The sequence below is a fragment of the Abrus precatorius genome, unplaced genomic scaffold, assembly GCF_003935025.1.
Source record: "Abrus precatorius isolate BTA unplaced genomic scaffold, Abrus_2018 Scaffold5, whole genome shotgun sequence".
Lineage (NCBI taxonomy): Eukaryota > Viridiplantae > Streptophyta > Magnoliopsida > Fabales > Fabaceae > Abrus > Abrus precatorius.
Window position 1 is genome coordinate 2,608,325 of NW_020874395.1, and position 25,045 is coordinate 2,633,369.

The 25,045-nt window shown below is 30.0% G+C and overlaps 3 protein-coding genes across 4 annotated transcripts; 2 read left to right on the plus strand and 1 right to left on the minus strand.

The window, feature by feature from the left end:
- The first annotated feature begins 7,317 nt into the window (after positions 1 to 7,317).
- Positions 7,318 to 7,745, plus strand: LOC113868107. The gene has a single exon (XM_027503673.1). The coding sequence runs from the start codon at positions 7,392 to 7,394 to the stop codon at positions 7,743 to 7,745; it is 354 nt and encodes a 117-aa protein (XP_027359474.1). The 5' UTR covers positions 7,318 to 7,391.
- Positions 7,746 to 13,468: 5,723 nt separating this feature from the next.
- Positions 13,469 to 16,097, minus strand: LOC113867645 (UDP-glycosyltransferase 83A1-like). The gene is made up of 2 exons (XM_027503057.1): positions 15,617 to 16,097; positions 13,469 to 14,352 (listed from the first exon to the last, which is right to left on the minus strand). Exons 1-2 carry the CDS (start codon positions 16,095 to 16,097, stop codon positions 13,469 to 13,471), a joined length of 1,365 nt encoding a protein of 454 aa, XP_027358858.1.
- Positions 16,098 to 18,246: 2,149 nt separating this feature from the next.
- LOC113867823 (ribosome biogenesis protein WDR12 homolog) lies at positions 18,247 to 24,582 on the plus strand. 2 transcript variants are annotated; one of them, XM_027503314.1, is made up of 13 exons: positions 18,247 to 18,539; positions 18,647 to 18,744; positions 19,501 to 19,607; positions 20,420 to 20,455; positions 20,582 to 20,667; positions 21,199 to 21,257; positions 21,338 to 21,448; positions 21,557 to 21,676; positions 22,279 to 22,422; positions 23,742 to 23,850; positions 23,941 to 24,077; positions 24,174 to 24,209; positions 24,340 to 24,582. In XM_027503314.1, exons 1-13 carry the CDS (start codon positions 18,371 to 18,373, stop codon positions 24,430 to 24,432), a joined length of 1,305 nt encoding a protein of 434 aa, XP_027359115.1. In that variant the 5' UTR covers positions 18,247 to 18,370; the 3' UTR covers positions 24,433 to 24,582. The 2 variants fall into 2 exon arrangements, with proteins under 2 accessions (XP_027359115.1, XP_027359116.1); XM_027503315.1 differs by having other exon boundaries at positions 18,650 to 18,744.
- The last annotated feature ends 463 nt before the right edge of the window (positions 24,583 to 25,045 follow it).

Below are 25,045 nucleotides of genomic sequence, written 5' to 3' on the forward strand. Positions count from 1 at the left end.
CTATTTTTAGTCTAATTTATTTTTAAAAATAATAATTTATTCTTATATTTTAAATTTGAGTTTTTATTTAAGTTTAATGTTTTTATGAGTTATTAGCATTTTTATTACGTGATATATTTTTTGATATTCAACATTTTTTTTTCTAAATGTTTGGTTAAAAAACTCTATTGTGAATTTAATTTAATTCATTCATAAAATTTTGATACACTATATTTCTGTGGATGTTGTATGTTTGGGAATCTTAAAATTACATCAATGACGAAAATAAATTAAAATTAATTCTTAAAATTTATTAAGTATATCTATTCCAGGAAAATGTAAATTATTATTGAAATAATAAATATACCAGTTGTTGCATTAATTGGAGAATGTAGACATGCCATATGAATATTTGTTGAATTCATCCATTCAAAAACTTAAAACTTCAATAAAAATAATACTATCTATATTATCTTCAATAATGCAACTGAATCATTTAAATTAAAAAAATTCGCTTAAATAAATTAGTGAAAATGTTATTTTTTATTAAATCAGAATTATAAAAAATTTCAAAGTTTCATTTTTTTATTTTTAAACTATAGAAATTTTGTGTAAAATTATATGGTGAACTATTTTTTAATAAATTTTTTAAAGTTATATAAAACACTAGATAATATATTTAAAATATTTAATGAAATAATATATGTAAAGGTCCTTTAAGTAGATATTAATAAGAAATAAAGATTCTTTAAAGTTTCTATAATTTATAAAGAAAAAATGAAGTTTAAATTTTTTTTTTATAATTTTAACTTTAGTAATTTTTTTCTATAAAAATTATTTTTTGTCAAATTTATTTAAGTAAAGCAAAATTCTCATTCATCTTTAAAATTCGTGTAAGTTAATTTAGACTACAGGATACATTTTCCACCAAAATTCCAAAAATTTTAGACCCATCTTCAATGAATACCTACAAGTAGAAAGTATCTCATCCACTTTTGTTTTCATCTTTTAATGCGTTTATTTTAATTAAAATACAAAAATTTTAAAAATTAATTTAATTATAAATAAAATCATATTTTTCTTAAACTAGGTAATCATAACTTTTGTCTTTAAATAGCACAACGCTAAAATGTTTATTATAATGTGTGTCTAATATAGTATTTAATTGATATGAATGAATATAAGAATTAATTTAATTAATGAATTACACATTTAAATATCATAAAAATAAGTTTTATCTTCACATGCTAATATGGCCAATTCAACATCTACCTTAAACTAATTTAATTATTTATTTGTTTGAATAATATAAAATTGGTATGAAATGGATGAGTTATATCAACCTTCATATTATACAATAGCATATTATTAGGAATGTAAAATATAAATGAAACTATTTGTTTTAATAATTTGTCTTGTGTATATTTTATAATTAAAATTGACTGAAGATAGCATGTATATTATACTCGTTTTTACTGCAATAGTTTTGCTTTCTACTCGATTTTTGTTAAATTTGTTCTAAATTTTTAAAATTAAAGTTGTTACTTGTTCTTAGACACTAAAGAAAAAGACAGAGATAAAAAAAATGACATAAATATAGTGGATAACGTATGTGTATTGTGTTTAAATTTAAATATAAAATATTGTGTACTGTGTTATATTTTATTTTGTGATACATGACACAAAATTAGTTGAAATATCTAAAATATTCTTGATAAAAAAAATAAAAAATAAACTCATTCCTCTACCTCGATGCACAACAAATGGTACTGAAGCAAAGCACGAAAAATTTATTTCACTTTTTTCTAAAATAAACCGATGTTGTGTTTTTTTTTTTTTGGTTAATATCATCTTCCTTTAATGCAAGGCACAAAAATGACCAAAACAAACAGATATACTATTTTAAAATGAAATAAAAATATTCAAAGTTAATTGAATTTAATACAAATTAATTAAAAATAATCATTTTCATAATAAACATGGTTAAGTATTAATATTTTTTTTAGGTGACAATGATGTGTATTTTATGTGACACCTTTCATTCTTAATTTGTGCTCTTCTTCGACCTAATGACTCATTTTTCTTTAATATATCTCACACAAATAAATTAAAATAAAACTCTATAATTAGAAAAAAAATTGAACTCCTTTAAGGTAAATATTAACTTGACCTACCTTTTTGTTACTTACATCAGTTTCACACTTTTTCTCTTTTACTGTGAAAAAGACACTAGTATACTTAAGTTAACTCTGGTATCAAATCATGATTAAGTTTCTATTAACTAATTGGATATTTAAAATGTGTTATTTGTACAAAAATTTTGCTCCACGCAAGTTGATATATTTATTTAAGAGGTAAATTCGTAAGAAATTCATAACTCTAGGGAAGTCATCAAGTTATAAAAAATAATAATTTATTTGAAATATAAATTATGCAAGCAAAAACTTTTGAGAATGAAAGTGACACAGTAATATTCCGAGTAACCTAAAGGTACGTTGATCAAATAACTAACTCTTCTATGTGCTAATTTTACACTCTTTTATGACACAATTTTCTTCTAGATTTATAAAGATTGAGTAGTGAAACTCTACCATGTCTCTAACACAGTATGGGCTAAGCAACAACCTGGTTTAGGCCATGTTATTAGAATGTCATAAGGGGTAGTAAAGCAAAACAGCAAAAGCGAAGGTGTGTCACGTTAGACAAAACATGTTGGCATGTGTGGGTCATGGGCCTCCAAGCAAAAAATCAGTGAAGGTACCCATCAATACCTCATGCCTCATGGATACAATGGCAGTGAATTTCTTCTCAGAAAACACAAGGAACAAAGCAAGTGAGCTAAGAACCTGCACACGACACTGTATAATATATAAGCAAGTTAAAAGGGTGCTGATCAATGAAACCCAAAAGATGTTACATCACATCTCTTTGCATTTCAGGGCAATCCCATTCCCTTCATCATCTTATTCCTCATGTCCATACAAAACCCATTCTGTTTGCACTGAATAGACAGTGACTTAAGCTCCTTGCACTGCAAAAGTACTAACACACATGCCTAATACACGCCCATGCTTGTTTTTATCACTCTCTCTGTCCTTCCAGTAAGTCCTAGAAAATTATGTAATTTGTGTCAATTTATACATAAATACTTATATATAAAAATTTAGCTACCAAATGCGTGTTAAGTTTTAGAAAAGTTAAATAAGTAAATTTAAAATAACAAATAAAAAATAATATTTATTTATTAAAAAATAATTCATTTTACTTATTTGTTTATGTATTTTATAAATATTTATTAAAAATTTTGTTTAAATAAAGTTATCCTTATTTTTAAAGATTTTTAAAGTATCTTTTAGTAGCTGATTTTGTTAATTCATTTTTATTTTTTTTTTCCTATTATTTTATACCATAAAAAATGAGTGTTGCTAGGTTAAGAATTAATGTTTAGCTTTTAAAATATGAAGAAATAAATATCTTATTAGTTAACATGGAAGTTTTTTCAGTATACATAAGATTTTCCATTTATTAATTTAAGGTGCATCTCCTGAATTACATAAAGGAAAGAAATAATAGTTCAATGCTGCCTTCTTTTTATAATATCTTTATGATATTAATTGAAAATTAATTCTAATTAATTAGGATGTTAATTAATTAGGAGGTGGATACAAGGCGCCTATGGCTTGTCTCGTCAAATGTAAATCATTTCACTTAATCAATCCCATTAAAATAAATCAAACTTTTACCCTAATTGGATTTTATATAAGAAATTTTCATGATCTAGTTTATTTCCTAACATTTTATAGAGAACTTTTTTATGCAAATTAATACATTGATTTTGTGCAATAACTTATGTTTATTTTATTCCTTTCATGTATCTATATAGACACATCGGCACATGATATATAAGATTTGATCATATTCTTCAATACAATGATTTTAACATCAGATGTTTTTAATTATTTATCTCTCACACACGAATTTCATTATTTTTACAACATGATCATGGGTATTTATTACTTATGGATGTTTACTTTTAGTGTCTAGATTTAATATTTCTTAAAAATATACATTAAAGAGTTTAAATAAATTAAAAAATTACTCAAAGCTAAAGATCTCCTTAAATTTTATATTTTTCCCTTGAGAAAGTAGTTATAGCAGCTCCAAACCCAAATGTAATTGGATATCGCTAAAGACTCCTTTGGAGTCACATGTAGAACCTACACATGTCACACATGCTGGATAAAAAAGTTTTGAAATCAACCAAGTACATGTGCCCTGTAATACACTGCATTTGGGATGATTAGATAAATGTTTATAAATTGAATATATGAAATTGATTTTATTTGACACTTTACTGTTCAACCATAGACACACACAAAATTCTAATACAACTAATAATATTAAAACATGCTATTAATGCAAATATAATTTGATTATTGTGTTAGCATTATGTTATATTTGGATTAAACTTAATTTTATCTCTGAACAAGTTGATGATATATATCATAGTCTAATAAATTAAAAAAAGAATAGAAAATTATGAGATAAACTTATTTTTAAGAGCAATGAAATTGTAAAAAGGGGGGAACATTATATAGCTGCCACTTGATCAGTTGCATGCAGGGAATGTGCAGAACATGCTGTACATTTGATGCTGCCTCACTGTCCCCCCTTTGTCACATGCTCTCTCTCTCTCAAAGGCCATGCGTTCCAAACCTCTCACTCCTCTCTCCTCATGTGCTAGCCATGTGCTCTCTCCCTGTAACGGAGCCTTGCTGGCCCATATCACCTTCACATGCACTCTTTAGGGGAAGCCACACCCCCAACACAACCACCTTACCCTCTTTTCTATGCTTCAATTACCCAAATGCCCTTTCATTCTATGCAAGAGAACCTTTCTATTGCATGTCTCCTATCATTTATTTATTTATTTATTATTATTATTATTAACATTTTGTCCTTTTTTATGCTGCCAAATTATTAGCATACAAGGTACCATTCATCAAATATTTTATCGTCCCAAGTACTACTCTTTTACGATTTTTAATTTAGTTAACCTTTTCAAATCTAATATAAAGGATAGGATTGAGCATATAATCTACATGTTTTCGTTCATGTGCAAATATCACAATTCATGCACCACAACTATGCACTAGTCTATTCTGTAATTTGTACATGTTTTTTTCCTTTTCTTTTTAGTATTCAAGTATTTAATAAATGTGCTTCCCAAAAGGAGAAAAACAGAGAATCCTTTGAAAAGGGGACAAAAACAAAGGAGATTCATGGAATTGTACAAAGAAATGAAATCAGCGTATCTTTTTTATTAAACATGTTAGTTTCAAATTAAATAAATAATGTGTTTATATATACAAGTGTGCATAGTACAACGAACCTATGTAAGTCTTTTGTATTTTTTTAGTTAAGTAAACATTGATATCAAATTGCCGAAAATTAAAATATTAAAATACTGTATAATATTTACGGCAGCAGTTCTATCAAAGAGAAAATATTCAACAATTTGTAAAAATGTGGTATTGGATGGAGAAAGGCCACTATGATTTCTAGTTTGAATTTTGAGAGCAGATTTTCATGCTCAAATTAATGGAAAAACAAAAGTTGCACAAAATTATTTGTAAAAAAGATAATGAAGAAAGCACAAATAAAAAGCTATTACCACATGACAATTGACAAGATACTTTAAATGGGTACAATGAATATTTTGCACACCAAAGTTTACCACTAAAATACAAAAAGTGATATCCAATCTCAAGGCACTTGTATTTTAAAATTTTGAATTAAAGACTATGAGATTGTTAGGAATTAATTGGTTAAAACCAAAATCTTTTGACAAGGGGAGGACAATATGGTAATTTAAGAATGTGAAGTTCCCGGGACCTTCACATGTGCCGTTACAGAAGGGCAGGCTTTTCTGCCTCTCTGGCTCGCAAGTTGTGCCTCTCTTCCCGCTTTCTCTTTTTCAATTGGGTCACATACGAAACTATATTGTCAAATTACAACTATAACCCTTCTTATATGGAAACATCCAATTCTTCATGTTCCCTTGGTCCCACTATTTTTATACTTACAATGTTTGCTTCTCCACATGGATGAGGATTAATTGCACTGAACCTTATATTTTGTTAGTAGTAGAAAAAAATAAAAATAAAAACAATAATGTCATTTATTGTATTAGAATATTGGAGTTTTCACCTCATTTACTTAAAATTTTCTAAAAGAGTATCTTGAATGAAAAATGTGTAAGTCTTTTGAGACACTAATTTGACAAGAATTTCATTATTCAAGTTATTAAAAGTTAATATTAAATTTAATATTGTATATTATTATTATTTTTTATATACATTTTAAAAATATATCTTACTGGAAAACACATTTAAATGTTTCCTGCCATCTTTTGCATTTATCTAGTTATTTCTTGTTTGCCTATCAATCGCAAAGATTTTAAGACACACATTTAACTATAATGTATAATTTAAAATAATCATTTGTCCTTTGTCTATGACAACAATGAACCCACTTCTTTTGAATCAATTAGAAATGGTGTGATAACAAATGTCAAGAATAACATATCAAATTAAGAATTGATCTTTCCGCTAAAATTATTAGGAAATGTTGATACATGATGTTAATATTCTAAGAATATTTATATACAGATTCCTCACATTTTACATATGTAAAATTAACCCGAATACCCAAGCCCAAGCTTACAAGAAAGCACTGTAGAGAAGCACAGTTTGAATACCTTAATTTAAATTAGTCTTGTGTCAAAAGAATTTTAAAAAAATTGATAATTTCCAATATAATCTAACTGCTTATGATTAATCATTTATTAAGTTAATGTTTTTAATGCTAAAAAAATATAAGTAGTGAATTTTAAAGGATTTGATAGTGAATTGTACATTAAATTCGTTGTTATATATAATTATATTATTAAATAAAATGATGTAATTATAAAAAAAAAACCTTATACCTAATATATAAGCAAATATGTCAAATATATTATTTGAATACAATTTTTTTATTTTATTTTATACCACATGTCCACCTTATTAAAATGAAAAACCAATTGTTCAAAATATTAGATGTTAAAAAAGTGGAATTTTTTTTCAATACTTATCAAAATCATATCCGCATGATTACCCATATACCTTTTTCTTTTGGTAAATATTATCTCAACAATTTGATTAAAAAATTAATTTTTTTAATATAAAAAAGGCAGTGGCATTTCCGTAGTAACCAAAATCATCAAGTGGCAATCTCTATATGACTTATTACTTAAAGCCACAAACCCCCCATTATCGTATCACACTTCAACTCCAAAAACAGAACAACATCAAACCCACCCACTTGGCTTCCTCTCTCTACTCTGTTAAGGTTCTTTGGGTTCGGTGGCCATGAGCACAAACACAAAACACAGTTACAAACTCTGTGTCAGAAGAGCCACAAGAAGAAGAAGAAAACAACATCAACCACAAAAAAGAAACGCTCCTACCCCATCAAAATTTGGCTTCATGGCTCATAGAAGCTTCAAACCCATAGAGGGAAAGTGCAAGTCCAAGCTCTCACAAAAGCTTCAAGCACTTAAGAGCCTAATACCTACCCACAATGGAAACACAGTGAAACCTGATCAATTGTTCAAGGAAACTGCTGATTACATCGTTTTGCTTAGGACCCGTGTCGTGGTTTTGCAGAAGCTCATAGAGTATTATGGGAACAACACTGAGGATGATAATGTTGTGTTGTTATAGCTTCACTTCACTCTCTGTCTCTTTTATGCTTCCTTTTTCTTTAAATGTTTTATCCTTTGATTAATGAAGAAAAAAAGAGAGAAGACCTTTGTTGTAGTTGTTTTTCCTTTTATGATTTTTATTAGATTTGGTTAGGAATTTGAGTAGAAGAGAAAGTGGAATGGAGAAATGGAGAAGGAAAGGTTGGAAATTTGTAAAGAAAATCGAATGCATGTAGCCATTTTTATTTGTTTTGGTTTCCTTAGCATTGCTATTGGCATTGGATGGTGCATTCTTCAATCTTCTATCATCCCAAAATAAAAAATGAGAAATTGGTAAGCGCTTCACAAAACCCAGTTTAAGTACATGTTTTTTAATTTGTTTAATAGAAAAAATGTTTATTTTTTATGGATTTTTTTACTTAAAATTAATAAATTTATACTAAAAATTGTTTTAGTAAATATATAATAATTTTAATGAATGTTTATTAAATTGAAATTTTAAATTTAAACTTATAAACGCTATTGAAAAGCAGATAGTTGATAAAAATAATTGATTCAAGTACGAGTCTCGCTTTCTTTCAGCAGCTAGTAGCCCAGTAACATTGATATTTGCACTGTTCGATTTCCATGAATCATAACTAGAAAAGTAAAGGATGGATTGGTTTTAAAAAAAGGTTATATTTTTCATTTTGAATTATAAAATTTTCACCTTTTTTGTTTTTATAAATTTTACAAAGAGATCAGCGAAAATAAAAATTAATCTTGGTAGCTAGTGACTGTAAACTTTGTTAATAACTGTAAAAACTTATATAATTAGATATATGGGTCATCGACTTTTTTCAGTGTAGCATGGGGTAATCAATTTGAATTTTCAAAGTTGAATTAAATCCTAACATATTTGTCATCAGGTGCTAAGCAATTGTCACAAAAGAGACTTCTAGACAACCATCCGTGCAACTCTATTATGTGGCTACCTTCAGTGATGTTCATTTAAGAGCATGGGCTGGTGCATGCCACAGCAGGAGTCAGATTATTTAGCTATTTTAAAATGAAGAAACATGTAAAATAAAAAAAATATTTAATTTAAATTTAAAGATTTTATAATAAGACAATATTATAAAATAATCTAATACGTGATCAAACTAATGCATAATTATTCTGAATTAATTTATAATCTTCAGAAAGTTCTAAATTTGTATCTTATAGTGTGCAAAAAAAATTTATATTAAGAGAATCATGGAGTGTAAGCAGAAATTAATCTTAAACCCTTTCAAGTTTGAAAAAATAATGTGATATGTGACCACAGTGGAAAGAAATTGTAAAGAAGGTGTCTAAAATGAAAGGTATGCACAGAACAGAAGCAAGTTAGACACAGACAGTCACTGCAAAGAATGGGTGGCATGGTGATAAATATCTGAGTGATATGGACAGGAAGGCCCTCATTCCTGGGCTATTATGAACATGCTGTGGTTGTCATGATCTTGACATGTTCAGTGAAGGGGTCAATGAAGCCATGTGCAAAAGCCAAGATTTAAGGGTTGTTTCTCTGTATGGGGATCACCATGTGTGTGTAATTTCCCAGCCCACTTTCAATTCTGCCCCCAAACCTCAACTAATTAAACCCAAAAAGGTTTCAAACATCATGTGGGTTTTCTATTTTCACAATGTACTTTTGTCCTATATATCTATGTTTTCTCTTTTGTAGTTTTTGTTGTTTCTTTCACTGACACATTTGCTGTTTTGTTATTTGGAAAACAATATTAAATGAATTTTAACTACATGTTGTTTTGTCCTATATTTTATCCCTCTTTGGCAAGAATTTTATTTTACTTGTTATTTTTTTCTCAGATAAACCCTTGAGAAAAACGCGGTGAGATGGGAGAAGAGGACTTGGATGGAAAATGATGTAGAATGCATCGCTACAATTCAAAAGCTAAATGACAAATTGCATTAAAAAAGATTGAAGAATCAACATTTGAGCTTATGCAAAGTTTAATTAACTTTATCTTGAATGTGTCTTTTTCTTCTTCCTATTTCTTATTTTGGGTTGGCTACTTGTGAGATTTTTTATTTGCCATTATTAATTTATGGAGAGAAACTCGGACTCTTGAATGTGATCGTTGATAAATTCTTCAAACGTTTATGTTAAAAAGTTTATAGGTTAATTTAAGATTATTAGATGATATTTGAAAAGAATAAAAATTAATAAAAAAATAAAATAAATACTTTAATATTAGGAATGAATAACAGTTGATTTATGCCGAATTAACTTCCTCTATATTATCATGCTCTGAATTCTTTTTTTCTTTTAAATACAGCTGATCATAAATAAATAAAAAAAAGTCCTAAACCATATTCTTAAGTAATTGAAATATGCCTATTTCTTTATGAAATTTTTTAAACATTTTATTTATCAGATGTACAGTTATCATAGTTTTTAACATTTTGATTTACAATTGTGCATTAAGGTGGATTTTGGTAATTTTAAACTAGATCTAGTTCAAAACTTATATATAAGATTTTTTTTTAAGAATGAAAGAACATATACTATTCAGCAAGACAACTTTTTATTATTATTTAATAAAAAATTAAAATTTATAATTTTGGGTATAAATAAAATTAACCCAACGATTATCAAATTAGGAAGTACTGATTAAATATAAAATATAATGTGAATATAACAAAATTCTAACCAAATCATATGGTTTCATAATTCTACCATACACAAGTTTAAATATGCAAGTAATTTTATTTTAAAGTTTATAAAAAAAATATTTATTTTTAAATGTTGAGTCAATTTGGTCATCATGTACAAGTATTCCAAATTTGTTTTGTCATGTATACCAAAGGCAAGGCAACACTTCATAAAATGCTTGGGATTGGGATTTTGTAGTGCCATGGGGACCTTGATGTATCTATTGGGTTGCATTAAATGCTTCAAATGAGTAGTAATTAACAATATAATCACTTATCTGTAAACAATTTCTTGCATTTACATATTTTTTACCAGCAAGTTTATTAGTTTGGAGAAGTAATATATTACTCACAAAAATTGATGTTAGCGTATATTAGACTATTGAATCAAATTAATTAGATACTATTAAGATTAAAGGAACTCTAGATTTTGAAGGAACGAGAACAAACGAAGGGAAAACATAAAACAAAAGCAGAACAACGGAATTAAAATCATGGCAAAACAACAAAAACAAGTATTCAGAAGTTTTTATCTCAATTGAGCGACAATGGTTCAAAATCTCCCCCCTTATAACAAGATTAAAATTAACAAAAGGATTCAAATCTAACATAATAATCGTGAAGAGCGCTTAGGCACTAAGATTTATTGATAATATATTTTTCTTGGAGATGAAAATGGTAGTGGATGTAGCCAAGGGAATGGTTTTGCCTTGAATGAATTAGGATTTCACTTCTTTACACTCAGCATTTTACGTTTCAGGCTCCATTTTCTTGCTTGTGGTTTTTTTCACTTTTGGGTCATTTTAAGAGTATCGGTTAAGCTCTTTAAAAAAAGTTTAAGAATTTCTTAATTAATGTTTAAAATATTAATTAATATTTATCTTTATTTTTACTGTTATGCTACTCTGATACATAATGTTTTATTTTAGCTTGCTTGTGTTACCTATTCCTGTGGTCATTATATGTTGTACTGATACTTTGCTCTGTACCTTGTTTCATTTAACCAAGTTATGTTTGATATAACACTTTTCTGCATGCTCTGTCTGTGTGGTGTCGTACGACACCAGCAAGTCCTTGTAATAAGGTGGTAGATTAAATTGCTACAAAACAAAAGACTCGTGGACAAACAAGTAACATTCAAATCATGCATGCACTCTACACCCTTTTTGTCATTGCATTAACAAAATATACAGGAAAATCTAGAAAATTGATCTTTTGCCACTCTATATTAATTTCTATCCAAAGCATTAGAGGTGATTGTAAAAGCTCGTAGAGTAGCCTCTGTAAAGTTGAAAGTGTTGAAGATGAAGGAATGCTTCTTTGTTTGGAAGCCAAAAGAAAATACAAATAAGAGAAAATAAATGGAAACATATTTATTTTCTCTTATTTAGGTGAAGACTAAAATGAGAAAAAGAAATGAATATTTTTTTTCTTACCAGATTGAGTGAAAAATAATTATACATTCTTTAACTATAATAATGATTAGAAAAGTGTACGAACAATTTTATTATTTTTTCCCATTTTCCTCTTGAACAAAACATTAAAAATATATATTTTTTCTTGTTTCTCTCCATTCATAATTTCACTAGAATGAAACAAAGGAGGGCACAGTGGTTGATGATGAATGTCCAGTGATGAAGACAAGAGGGAAAGTTGTTATGGCTTATTATGAGGGGCAGGAATGTGGTGAGAGATGAGTGTGGTCACTAAGGTGTTAACTGATAAACTAGACAAGTGGTGCAGTGGAGTAACTATCATCAGGGACACTCTATCCATCATCTTCCAACAATGCTGTAATGGAAATCACAGTGTCTCTGGGTAGAAAAGAAACACCAAGCAAGGATGTAACCAACATTGTGTGGTCCCTCCCGCACCAAATGCCTTTATTCCTCACAAGAAAAAGAGAATCACTTACTCATAGAGGCCAGGGGTGTGTTAGCTTGGTTGATTTAGTGGTGTTTATATCTCTGAGTGATTTTTTAAAAATCTATATGAGGACTTGAATTCATGCTTTTGTATATTCTTTATTATTTATGAAGAAAATATTTTAAGATTGGTTCTCTTTATCTTCCTTTGTATGTTTTGTGTATATATAAGATATTTGTTGAAGGATTATAGATTAAACTATCCAATGACATTTACAATCAATAATGCTGAATAATCACATAAACACAAAGCTAAATAACAATAAAAAAGATTTACTACATAACAAGAATTTTACAACACTGTGTAACAAATAAACAAAAGAAACTAAACACTCATGATAAAAAATCTATATATAAATTCACATTTGCAAGGGAAGGTTGTGATTTTGGTTTTTAATTTTATATTGTTGTGTATATGTGAAATTTTCTTTTTAATGGTGGCGGACGGGATGGGACTATTCCATTTGAAAATTTCATCAAATTGATGTTTTTTAAAAGTTAACTAATCATGACAAAAAGAAATTGTGAGCTAACCCATGGGTTAACCCTAACAAGTTTTGGTCTTGAGAGTTTTGTGGCCCAATGAACTTTTTATATTATGTCTTTTAGTCTTGTGGCTTTTAAGCCTAACCCATATGGGTTATTAGGATTGACCTATTTGGCAACGCTGTTTTGCTTATATCCTTTTCTCATTATATATTAGAAGAGAGAAACTTCTAAAAGCAAAGGCCGAAACTATATGAAAGCCAAGGCTGCAAAGTGACAGAGCAATAAACACACATACAGATGCTTCTTATCTTCACAGCTTTTCACTTTAGACTTATTACTATTCAGCAGTGGCAGGAAGCTCTAGTGGTTGGAACATAAGTTAGAGTATCCCTTACATGTCATGATGTAGACTATAGTGGACTTACTCATATGCTAGATGAATTCAAGGTTAAAAATTATGGCATCTGCATGATGATTGATATGTTTGGGATTTTTATTATTATAATACAAGTGAACAAAGAAAACAGAGGAAGTCAGTATAGAAAGGAAAACATACCCACAGAAACACACAAGGGGAAAAAAGAAAGAATCTGACAGTATTGTTAAACAAAATGTAGCAAATACTTTCAAAAATCTATGTTTTTATCCACCTGATGAAACTGTCTAGATTGTTGTTTGACAAACCACCTTGTCCAGTGCCAATTTGAACCTTCTCCTTGAGATCCTTAGCCCTTGCTTTCAATTGTTCATCATTCAAAAGTTGCTCAATTTTGCTTCTGATTTCACCACGTGTGACTATGCCACTCCCGTTTCTTTCAAACCCCAGTCCAACCTTCCAAACATCACAGATATAACTCCTATTTAAGAACTGATCAGCAAAGTAAGGCCAACACAATATTGGGATCCCATTGCTGACACTTTCCACTGTCGAGTTCCAACCACAGTGACTTAAGAAGCAAGCAACTGAAGAATGGCTCAAAATTTTTTGTTGTGGTGCCCAACCCACCATTCTACCACGTTCAGCTACCCTTTCTACAAATCCTTTTGGATATGCATTCTTTGACCCTTCTGTGATCTCAGGCTGCACAACCCACAAGAAAGGTCTATTTGAAAGTTCAAGGCCCAAACAAAGTTCTTGAAACTGGGTAGGACTGAAAGTTGTAAAGCTTCCAAATGCGACATATATTACTGAACTTGGTGATTGTTGATCTAGCCAATTCAAACAAGTGAGGTCTTGAAGCCAGAAGTTTCCTGAAGAGTAGCCAAGTTTATTGCTTGATAGAAGTGGTCCTATAGGTTTGATTTCTGGGGCCATAGAACATGCTGCAGGCTCAAGTTCATAAGTTGAATTGCAAAATAGCCACTCATTTTTCTGAATAGACTTTATGTTTTTCATCATAAGTTGAAAAATACGCTTCTGAGTAGTCTTGTTCCCCACACAAACCCACACAAGGTGTTCTGTACTTACACTAGGCATTGTGGACGATAGCTGAATGACCTGTTTTTCCAGTGGAGTTCCTGTATCATTTAAATGTTGAGTAAGAAATAAATAGCTAATAAGAAATGTTAGCAATACACTTTTGAATACATTTTCAACATACTCCGTGATTGGTCAGTTTTTTTTTAAAGTTTAAAGCATTTCGTAAATTGATCATGTTTGAAAAAATTGACCAATTATAAAAGGTGTGTAAAATAATATGTTTAAAAGAGTATCTTGGAAGCATTCCTTATAACTAACTAGTAACACCTATCTTGATTTTAGTTCCATTTTTTTGGAGTAATGAGAAAAGTCTTATGCTAAGGAATGGTAATTTGTCGTTTATATAACGTTAATCTGGGAAGTTTATAAGTACAATAACCTAATATGCTAAGATTTTTATTGATTGATTAGTGGCCAACATTATAGCATTGATGCAGCAATGGCTGAATATAAGGAGGCATTGAACCTGACAAATGTGTTTGTAAGTGTCTAAGATTGTCTCAGGAAAGAACTAGAAAATCATACGGATATCTTTTTACTTTTCAAGTAGAATGATATATTTTAAAAATGTCACCACAGGTTTTGTAGTTCTTGGATTTACTACTTGTTTGCTCATCAAAGTCTTATGTTGCCGAGTTAATTACACTTCTGTATCTTGTAGTTAAAGTTATGTGATATTTTTGTTTTATTCTTCTTAAAGCTAATCAAGTCTTTCTACTTTTACAATTAAGCAAATTTGATTCAATTTGTCAATTTTTTTCTACTAAAAACCTTCAAATTCTCATTTTTAACTCAAAATCTTTATAAATTGAAACAATTAAATTATTTTATTCTTTATTTTACTTAAAACTTACGAATCAAAATAAAAAATTTCAGCCAAAATAAAAATTAAAAATTTTCCTTCAAATCCTGATCTCTAGTCTTTCTCCCAATTATTTGGACCAAAACTAATAACTCACAAAATCAATGCAGGGACTAAATCTGCTTAATCTTATAAGTTTAAAGACTTAATTGACTTGAAAAAAAATTAAGAGAACCAAAATTGTACACAGATCAAACTAAAGGAACAAAAAGAAGCAATAAAATCTATTATGTATCAAAAACTTGTTAAGCCAATTTTGTACATTCGAAAACAAACATTCAATGCTCCAATCTCAGTTGAAGTGGTTAGGTTTGTAGGAATAGAAGGGTGTTTGACCAGGAGTCCAATTCTGTATTGCAATGTGAAAGAAAGCAGAAATAAATTAAACAAATTTTCTATTGTATGCTGCAGCTACTGAGATCAGAGAAGTATGAACTCACCATCTTTGTCAATGATCCCATCATCAATCAACTTTGGGATGCTCAATCCTAACACCAACTGTGCTGCAGATGCTGGACAGAATGCTGCCCTTCTAATTCCCTTCTTCTCTGCAATATCAATTACCCATCCAATGCTTTGATCAGCAAGAACACATGTAATCTTTTCACTTTCTGATCCATTGATGCATTCAATTAACTCCTCAAGTTTCTGTGGCATAACATTCAAGACTGCTTCAGATGATTTCCCTGCCCTTTTCCTTTCCTCTGAGGATTCTAATCCATCAGATATCCATACAAGAGAAATTTGAGATAATAAATCATTTCCACTTGCAAATGCATTCACGATCCTCTCATGGTTTTCTTTGGTGTTTACAAAAGTTATTTTGATACCTTGTTTTGCTAACAAGAGTGAAAGCTCCATTAGAGGAATCACATGCCCTTGTACTGGGTATGGTACAACCATAATATGTGCCTTTGCCATTCTAATTATTCATATGTTATGCTGTTTCACTTGGTTCTTGCAAACTAATCTCAAGATTTTATAAATCTTGGGAGGAAGGAGCATTTGATCCTACTGTGGTCTAGTTGTCTTTATGTGTCATGAAATGTTAGTCTACTATGAAGACAGAATCTGTCATTTTCATGCAGCTATCAAGTGCATGATCCATGTTTTAAAATAGGTAAATGCTGACCAAGGTCTTACAAGTATAATAAAACAATCAAAAGTAATTTTTTCTGAAAATATAATAAATACATTATTATGGTAATTTTAAATAATAAATTAGTATTTTTAATTTCTTAATTAATACGCTAAAAACACTGATTAGTAAGAAGTTAAAAGTAAGTCAAAATCTGTTTATTCAATGCTCACGGTGATGACCATTAGTCTTTTTGTTCTAAAGAAATGTGAAATTTATTTTGATAAAATTAATTTTAAAAACATAATTGAAATGTGTGTTTGAATTAATTTTAGTTATAAATTTTATATTAAAAAATTTAATGTTGATTCTAAGTATTTCTCAAACAAGTGGTGTATATTAACTATATGACAACTATTTCCATATAAAAGTTAACTGAACTCAAGTATTGAATTTTTTAAATCTTAAGGTATATTTGAGAGAGAGTTTTTTTTTTTGTCAGAGACGATATATTTTTAATTTTAGATTAAATAAATTATATATAATTTATGATAATAAATACATGATTAATATATATTCAATTTATGTTAATATATTATTTTATAGTTTTTATTTTTAAAAATATTAATTATAAATAAATTTATTTAAAATAAAATAATTTACCTTTCTTCTCTTTTCTTTTAAAATTTCCCTTCCTAAACAACTCTAAGTAACCTCAATTAAGTATATAATATTGATTTTAAAACAATATATACATATATCATCATTTAATTTAAAACTTGATCTTGATGATAAGAATATAAATAATTTAATCTATAGTTTGTCCTATTATATTGTATGTTTCCTGAATGAAAAGTTAGGCAAATGCTAACTTTGCATAGTAACAGTAACATGCCGTCTAATATAAAAAGAAGAAGAACGAATCAGAATCTTTTGAATATTAATAATTTGGTGAATACGTTTATTAAAAAAGATTTACCACTTTTGTATCTATTGAAGAAAGTCTCCACCACGTCAACCTACCAATTTAAGTGGACCCCGCTTTATAATTATTGCAATTGGTCTAATTATAATTTATTGTATAATATTAAATATATAGGATTTGTTTGTTTCTCTTCTTAAATAGAGTTTTTTTTTATTTTTAAAAGTAAAAAATAGAAAATATTATTTGTTAATATAAGTTTTAAAATTATTTTTTATTTTTAATTTTAATTTTTAAAATTAAAAAATAGAATTACTATTTAGGTGTAACTTATCAAATAATTTTTATTTTTTCTAAAAATTATTTTATAAAATTATTTTAAAATGTAATTTTAAAAATTAAAAATCAAAATTATATCAAACAGGCATAAACTCTGCCTAAAACTTGTTTTGTGTCTGTTTGTCACAGGATAACCTGTGTGCTCCAACTTATTTCGGACGAATTTTGACTAATAGATTAAAAAAAAATGAATGTTAACTCTGAAAAAAATAACCATACACAAAAAAAGTGCTGTTCAATCAAAATTAAGTCACGTATATTATAAAAACTAAATAAATTAAGTCACATCATTTTTATTTTAAAGTTTTCGTATGATTTAACATTTTTATTTCCCATCACTCAAATGTAAATTCACGTCAACAATTTTTTTTATGTAAATAGTAAATATAAGCCATATAAAAATAAGTGATAATGATCGATCTCTTGAAGATTTACTCGATCTATATAAAAATGATAGTTTTTGTTATTTAAGAAAAAAATGAAAAAAACGGTGATCAACTTGATTGACAATTTTTTTTTAAATTAACAATAATCACACAAAATTTTAATTTTTTTGATATAAAAACTATTTTTAAAAATAGTTTAAAAAACAAACGACACAATTAAAAGTCCACCCTTCTCGTTTATACTTTATAGAGAGAAAATATGCAATGGCAATCTAGTAATTTCCTGAATATATATTTATTCTCAGAGAAGAACTTTGGATCAAAACGGCGTCGTGCTTGAGACCCCAAAACAATGACTAAAACCCATAACAGTTAAACCCTAGTCTCTTCTTCCTCGTTCGTGTCTTCGTCTCTGGCACTTCACCTTCACCTCACCTAGCAGAAGAAGAAAAGTGTGAATTGAAGGTGGATGAATATGGGCGAAGAGGGTGGTGAAGGTAGCACGAGGAGGCTCCAAGTGCGGTTCGTGACCAAGTTGGCTGAACCCTTCAAAGTCCCAACCACCGCCATTGCCATCCCCGCCGACCTCACCAGATTCGGCCTCTCTTCCCTCATCAACGCTCTCCTTCAAGCCAACGGTACTTTCCATTTCTCACTTTCTAACAACTGTTATGCGATTTGCTCTTAATTTTGAATTATGGATTGAATTTGGTTAATTTTGTTATTATTATTTTTTTTTTCATATAAGATGATTATAAGCCGGAGCCGTTTGATTTTTTGATTGATGGCGAGTTCGTTCGGATGTCGCTCGAGCAGTTTCTTCTGGCTAAGGGAATCTCTGCGGTAATAATCTTCAAACAATTAAAATTGATTGTATCTGTATGGTGAAAAGTGTAACCGCAAATTGATATTATTTATGGACTTAGAAAATGCATTTCTGAATGAAGTTTCATGGAATGGGAATTTAACTTGGGAACTAGATGTTTAAATAAGTACGCTAGGAGTGTTTCATTTGTGTGCTGGAGTCTTAATGAATTGTTTTAATTTTGTATTTTCTTTTAGACTTTGGTTAAGAGTGCCCTGAGACGGTCGTATGTATATCAATAAAACAAATAAATGCTTTTCTTGTTATATTGGTGATAGTGTCCAAGGCAATGGTCCAGTGGATTGGAGGGTGGTGGTTGTGAAAGTTTACTTGTTCGCTAGAATGGGGTAGTTCAGGTTGTGTTAGTATATGACTGTAACAAAAGTTGCTGACTGACAACTGCATTGTATTGATTGACTGTGAATCAGTTGGACTTGGATTCATTACAATGTTGATGGTATATTCAACATTTCAACCATTTTTTCTACAAAACATAGAAAACTGATTTTGATGAACATTCTGCATTAATGCGAATTCAATAGGAATCTCAAATTAAGCAAGATTTGTCTTTTCAATGGGCGATTGTTGAAATTTTAGGGATTGGAATTGGGTATATGAATGATAACTGATCATTTCCTTTATTCTTCATTTGTTGACATGGGAAACAAACCATTGTTACCTTTCGCTATGATGTCATTGGATCATAGCTAACTGTTTTGAATGATCAATTATAGGAAAGGATTTTGGAAATTGAGTACACAAGGGCTGTGGCCCCTCGAAAGGAGGAAGACCCTTCTTTACATGATGACTGGGTCAGTGCTGTTGATGGTTCTTCTTCTAGGTAAGCTTGCAAATGTGTTAAATGTATTCAACATAAATTGTAATACCTTAATATTTTCTCTCAGCAGTATGGTTCTTTGCGGCATAAAATATGCAGTCATGTTGCTCTTTTGTTTACAAAGACAATGTGACATGTTGCACATAACACATTAACACCCAAAGATGTTGGAAAAGTTTAACTTCTCATTTCAAACTAATTGACTAAAGCAGAGAGAAAAATAGCCACTTGTTGCACTGAAATGGTCTAACTTAAAGTTTGGCTAAAGATATTTTGATGGAAAATTTCTCAAAGATTTCCAGTGATTAAGCATCTCCACAGTGGCAACCAGCAATGCAGCAATATTTGTATGAGAAACTCCTTTTGTTTAACCATTGTTTATGGAAGATTTTACTGAGGTTGAAATGTTGAATTTAGGTTAGTGTGGTTGGTTTTTATTGGTTTTCTTTAATTTGTTAATCATGTTTGGTGATGTTGGCAAGAGTGATTGGTGTAAATTTTTTATAATATAGGGTTTATACATCATCACTATCATATGTTCACTGTATGAGGTGTATTTGCATTGTGGTTGACAGCAGTAGTCAGAGGAGTGAGGACACAACCTAGTCCTGTTTGTGAATACGTTCTTCAAACTTTTGGTCATTGGAGGGAATGGGTGTTATTGTAAATCCTTTTTGTTTGTTTAAAACATCACATTGCGTAACTTTCACTTGCTAAAGTATGATAATTATGGTTGTTTTAGTATGCTGATTGATTTTTTTACCTGGATGTCATTCACCCACAATTTAAACATGACAGTTTTACTATTTCTGCAGGTTCTTTTTGACAGGATGTTATGATGGTTTAGGGAGGTAATAGTCTTGTACAATTTTGTTATTCTAGAATTATTGGTATATTTTGCAATTGATTGATATTATCATTTTATTACTTTCTCCTTCCACTGAGCTGAACCTTGCTATGGTTAAATTACATTTTAGGGTATGGAAAGATGCAGGATTATGTTCCCATATATTGGAAGGACACAGTGATGCTGTCTCTTCTGTTAGTATCATTAATCCAACAGGTATAGTGACAAATATTTTCTCTTACATGCCGCTTACTTTGTTTTTGTTTACTGTTCTTATTGCCAGTTGTCAAATTTCAGTTGATGCTTAATCTATTTCTGATGAGAAAATGATAAGGTTTATATCTAACAGTTTAAGAAAGCTTATGGCTGATTTGCCTTGGCTATCAAGTTTAAAGTTATTCCATTAAATTAACTATTTACATTTTTTCTTTTCCCATTCCTTTATAGGATTGAAATGATTAAGCTTTAAATGACATTAGTTAGTGTTTCAATGTTTTAATTTCCTTAAAAAAATTTATTTTGTTGATTGCACAATCTAAATATGTGCAGTATCCTCTGTTGACTATGCTTTTATGTGCATCAGCAGTGATTGATGCATATTTCATGAATTTAGTGGGGAAAGCTTGCTGCAAAAATTTGTGCACTTTTCTTTTGTGTAATCTTTGTTTCATATTGCTCCATGATATTATAGATGCATAATACTGTAGTTGAATTGCTCCTAATTATCAAAATTTGTATTGTAATCAGGCGCAGAAACTGTTACAGTAGCTACTGCTTCAAAAGACCGGACACTGAGGCTATGGAAGGTAACTACAAGAAGTTGCTGATATAGTTCCTTATGCTGTGCTTGTGCTTACTATGTTATATCTTTCTGTTTGTGTGAAAGCTCAATACAGAGGAGCCTGTAAACCATCCTATGAGGGTCAGGGCTTACAAAGTCTTGCGTGGTCACAAGGCTGCTGTACAGAGTGTTGCAGCACAGGCTTCTGGAGAAATGGTTTGTATTTGCTTTTCTTTTTTTAATTTCTCCACCATCTTTCTCTCGGTTTAGTAGAGTGATAGTGCTTTGTAACATTAACTTTCTTCTGTTGTCTCTCATACATAGGTTTGTTCAGGTTCTTGGGATTGCACCATCAATCTATGGCAAATCAATGACTTTAATGCTGAAGATCTAGTGTCTAAGAAGAGAAAAGTTGGAGGTCAAATTGAGGAGTCTCAACTAGAAGTTTGTACAAGTTCCTTAAACCTTATTGTTTATCTTCTTGTGTTGTTGAAACTGAAATTTGTGTAGGCACAAATGTGTTTCTTCCAAAGATTTTGCATTTAGAAGTTTGTTTAAGGGTTCGCCAGAGACAGGATTTTACTCTTCTTTCTCTGACATGTAATTGATAAGTGGAATAGTATAATGTTCAGGATGTTGCTGTTACGCATTTCCTGCTTGTTGAGTATAATGTGCTCTAGTCCTCTTTTTATCTCAACATCCTTATGCATAAAGAAATTTGGGGATGATTATAAATGTGAACTTCCTTCTTCGATATGTTAATTTTCTACTGGTTGAGTGTGAAGTATCATGGTTACTGGCAACTGAGGCTGTATGTTAAGAAGGAAGATGTTTTTGAAACTATTTTATAAAGAATTTTACTATTTAATTCCAAGACAAGTTCAAAGTTCTTTTAATGTTATTGTAGACGTGTAAAATGGTTAAACCTTGTAGTTTTTGTAACTGGTTTTTTCCTCTTAATTTGTGTTTCTTTTCCTTTTAGTATCATTCTTTAGTTTTCATGGACTACTTTAAGTTTTCATTAATATTACTCTGTTGTATTATAGGGAGAGGCTTTTACTACCCTTGTGGGCCTTACACAGTGTGTATCTTCTGTGGTTTGGCCACAACGAGAGTCAATCTATTCTGCGTCATGGGATCATTCTATTAGGAAATGGGATGTTGAGACAGGCAAAAACTTGACAGATATAGTAAGTTGACAAATTAATGCTCTCTCTTTCCAATTTGTTAAAATGTTTGCACTTGTGAAGTGTTCATTTTTGTCTTTAGATCAAACTTTATTTCATCTTACCATTTGACGCTCTCTGCCAGTTAACTGTTTGAACTGGATCAGGGCATGCTTATCATTTTTTTTTCTCTTGTTCTTGCTATGGATGTCAAGGCACTGTTTGTCTTAATCCGTTGTTTTAGTGGCTTTGAAATTATTTGTTCCTCTAGGTCAGAGTTTGTCTAATCTTTACATTTTGTGCATACTAGTTCTTCAATAATTTTTCCTTGGTTGCTGGTTATGATGCTTATGTGGCGAGGGGAAGTCCAAAGTTGTCTTGTGATCAAGGTAGTTAAAATCGGGATTTTACTTTAAATCGTAAAGGAGAGTGAAAATCGTAAATCGTAAATTAAATCGTAAGATTTTATAAAATTCATATATATGATATAAATTCATATTATTCATATAAAATATCATAAATTAAGGGAAACAAGCTTCAAATAAGTAAAAGTACTTAAACAACGTAGCACTCACAAATCATAATTTATTCCATAAGAATGTAATGCATTTACGTGAATAAAAAATAGACCAGAACAGAAAAGATGCAAGAACAACAAGAATAGATTTAGTTGCAGACCAGGTTGCACGCACTAGGAGGACTGTTGAATGTTGACAACAATGTTAGGGTTCAAAGCTGCTAGAGGCAAATTAGATTCCATAAAAAGGAGATATATGAAAGAGGCGTACGATAGGGTTCAACAAAATAGACTTTGCGAGAAATTTTCAAAATCGAAGTGAAATCGTAAAATCCCACAATTTGAGAGGTTTTATGATTCAAATCGGGATTTTACAAGGATTTTACTCAATTAGGATTTTATCCACGATTTAAATCGGTGAGACTTCCAAAATCGTAAAATCGTAAGATTTTAAGATTCAAATCGGGATTTTAACTACCTTGCTTGTGATGAAGAATCTTGGTTTTGTCCCATGATTAAGCTTAATTTAGGATTAGTATGTTGAAATGTTGAGTAAGTTTTAATGTTCTTTCATCTAAAATACAATTTCAAGTGCTTACCATATTGAAAAAACTGGAACCTTTTTTGCAGGCATAAATCTGATTCATTACGATTTATGTGATGTTTTCTGGTTTATCTATTTAATGTTTTCCTTCAGTTTTTGTTTTAAGTTATTTTCCATACATAATTATTGGTGAGAATGTTTATGTTTGGCAATCGGAAGTAGAAAAGCATTGCAATAAAAAAAAAAATCAAAATTTAAGATTAGGTAGTCCTTGTTGTGTAGTTCTGTGGGAAGGTAGTCAACTGCCTTGATATTGGTGGCGAAGGTTCTGCTCTGATAGCTGCTGGTGGTTCTGACCCTGTCCTTAGGATCTGGGATCCTCGTAAGCCAGGTCTGTTAAATAAAACTAATAATCATTTTCGCTCACCTCTGCAGACTATCTCATGCTAGTCTCAAATAAAGCAATTTTTCTTTTGTGCAGGGACTTCTGCTCCTGTTTTTCAGTTTGCTTCTCATACTTCTTGGGTTTCAGCTTGCAAATGGCATGATAAATCTTGGTTTCATTTACTTTCTGCATCCTTTGATGGGAAGGTTATGTTGTGGGATCTGAGAACTGCGGTAACATATCCTTATTCTAACAAGAAAAATTATTTCTGATGTGATTTTATATCCATCTGTGTTTTTTCCTGATAATTTTCTCCATGAATGTTGCAGTGGCCTCTTTCAGTCATTGAATCACACAGTGACAAGGTATGAAATTTTGTTTCCATGTTTTTGGCATAAAGAGGAAAAAAAAAAAAAAAACCTCTCGCACATAGTTGTTTTATGCCCCAGAAGAACCAAAATTGCAATTAAAAGAATTGTCATTTGTTCAACTCAGGTACTGTCTGCTGACTGGTGGAAAAGTGACAGTGTTATCAGTGGGGGAGCAGACTCCAAAGTTTGCATTTCTTCAGAAATTCCTGTACAGTGAGGTATAGATTGGCTATTATTTAGAGATGGTGGGATATGGGCATATATTTCTTATGTGTAGGGGGAATGGATCAGTTTTGAGCCAATTTTGTCCATGGCGCAACTGTCAAGCTTTTTAAATCAGGTGTTCTTAACAAAGTCTTTATTTTTGTGTGGCAAATAGCTATTGATGTAAACGATTGAATTTATTCATACCTTGAACTCATTCTGCATGCTAAATCTTCGGACATTTTACTCGTGCGCGTTACAGTTTGTTCCCCATCTGGGTTATTTCTGGCATAATGCGCTGTCTGATTACAACATGATGCGAATTTGCACAAGGGTAATCCTAAACATTTGACATTATTCCTCCATCATTAAGCATAGGAAAGCTGAGACAAAAAGGTAGAAATATCTTTAAGTGCTGTGGGCTGTGGCATCTTCAATGGATGTTTGCTTTCACACGACTCTGCTGACGATATCTTTTAGTCCAATAAATACTTTTTAAGGCTGTTTGGTTTTAGAAAACGTTTTGCCTTTATTTTTTGTTTTCAGGTTTGATTACAAAATTGCTAGCTTGTTTTCAATTTGTTTTAAGTTTTTGAAGATTTCAAAACAACTTTTTGTTTTCACTC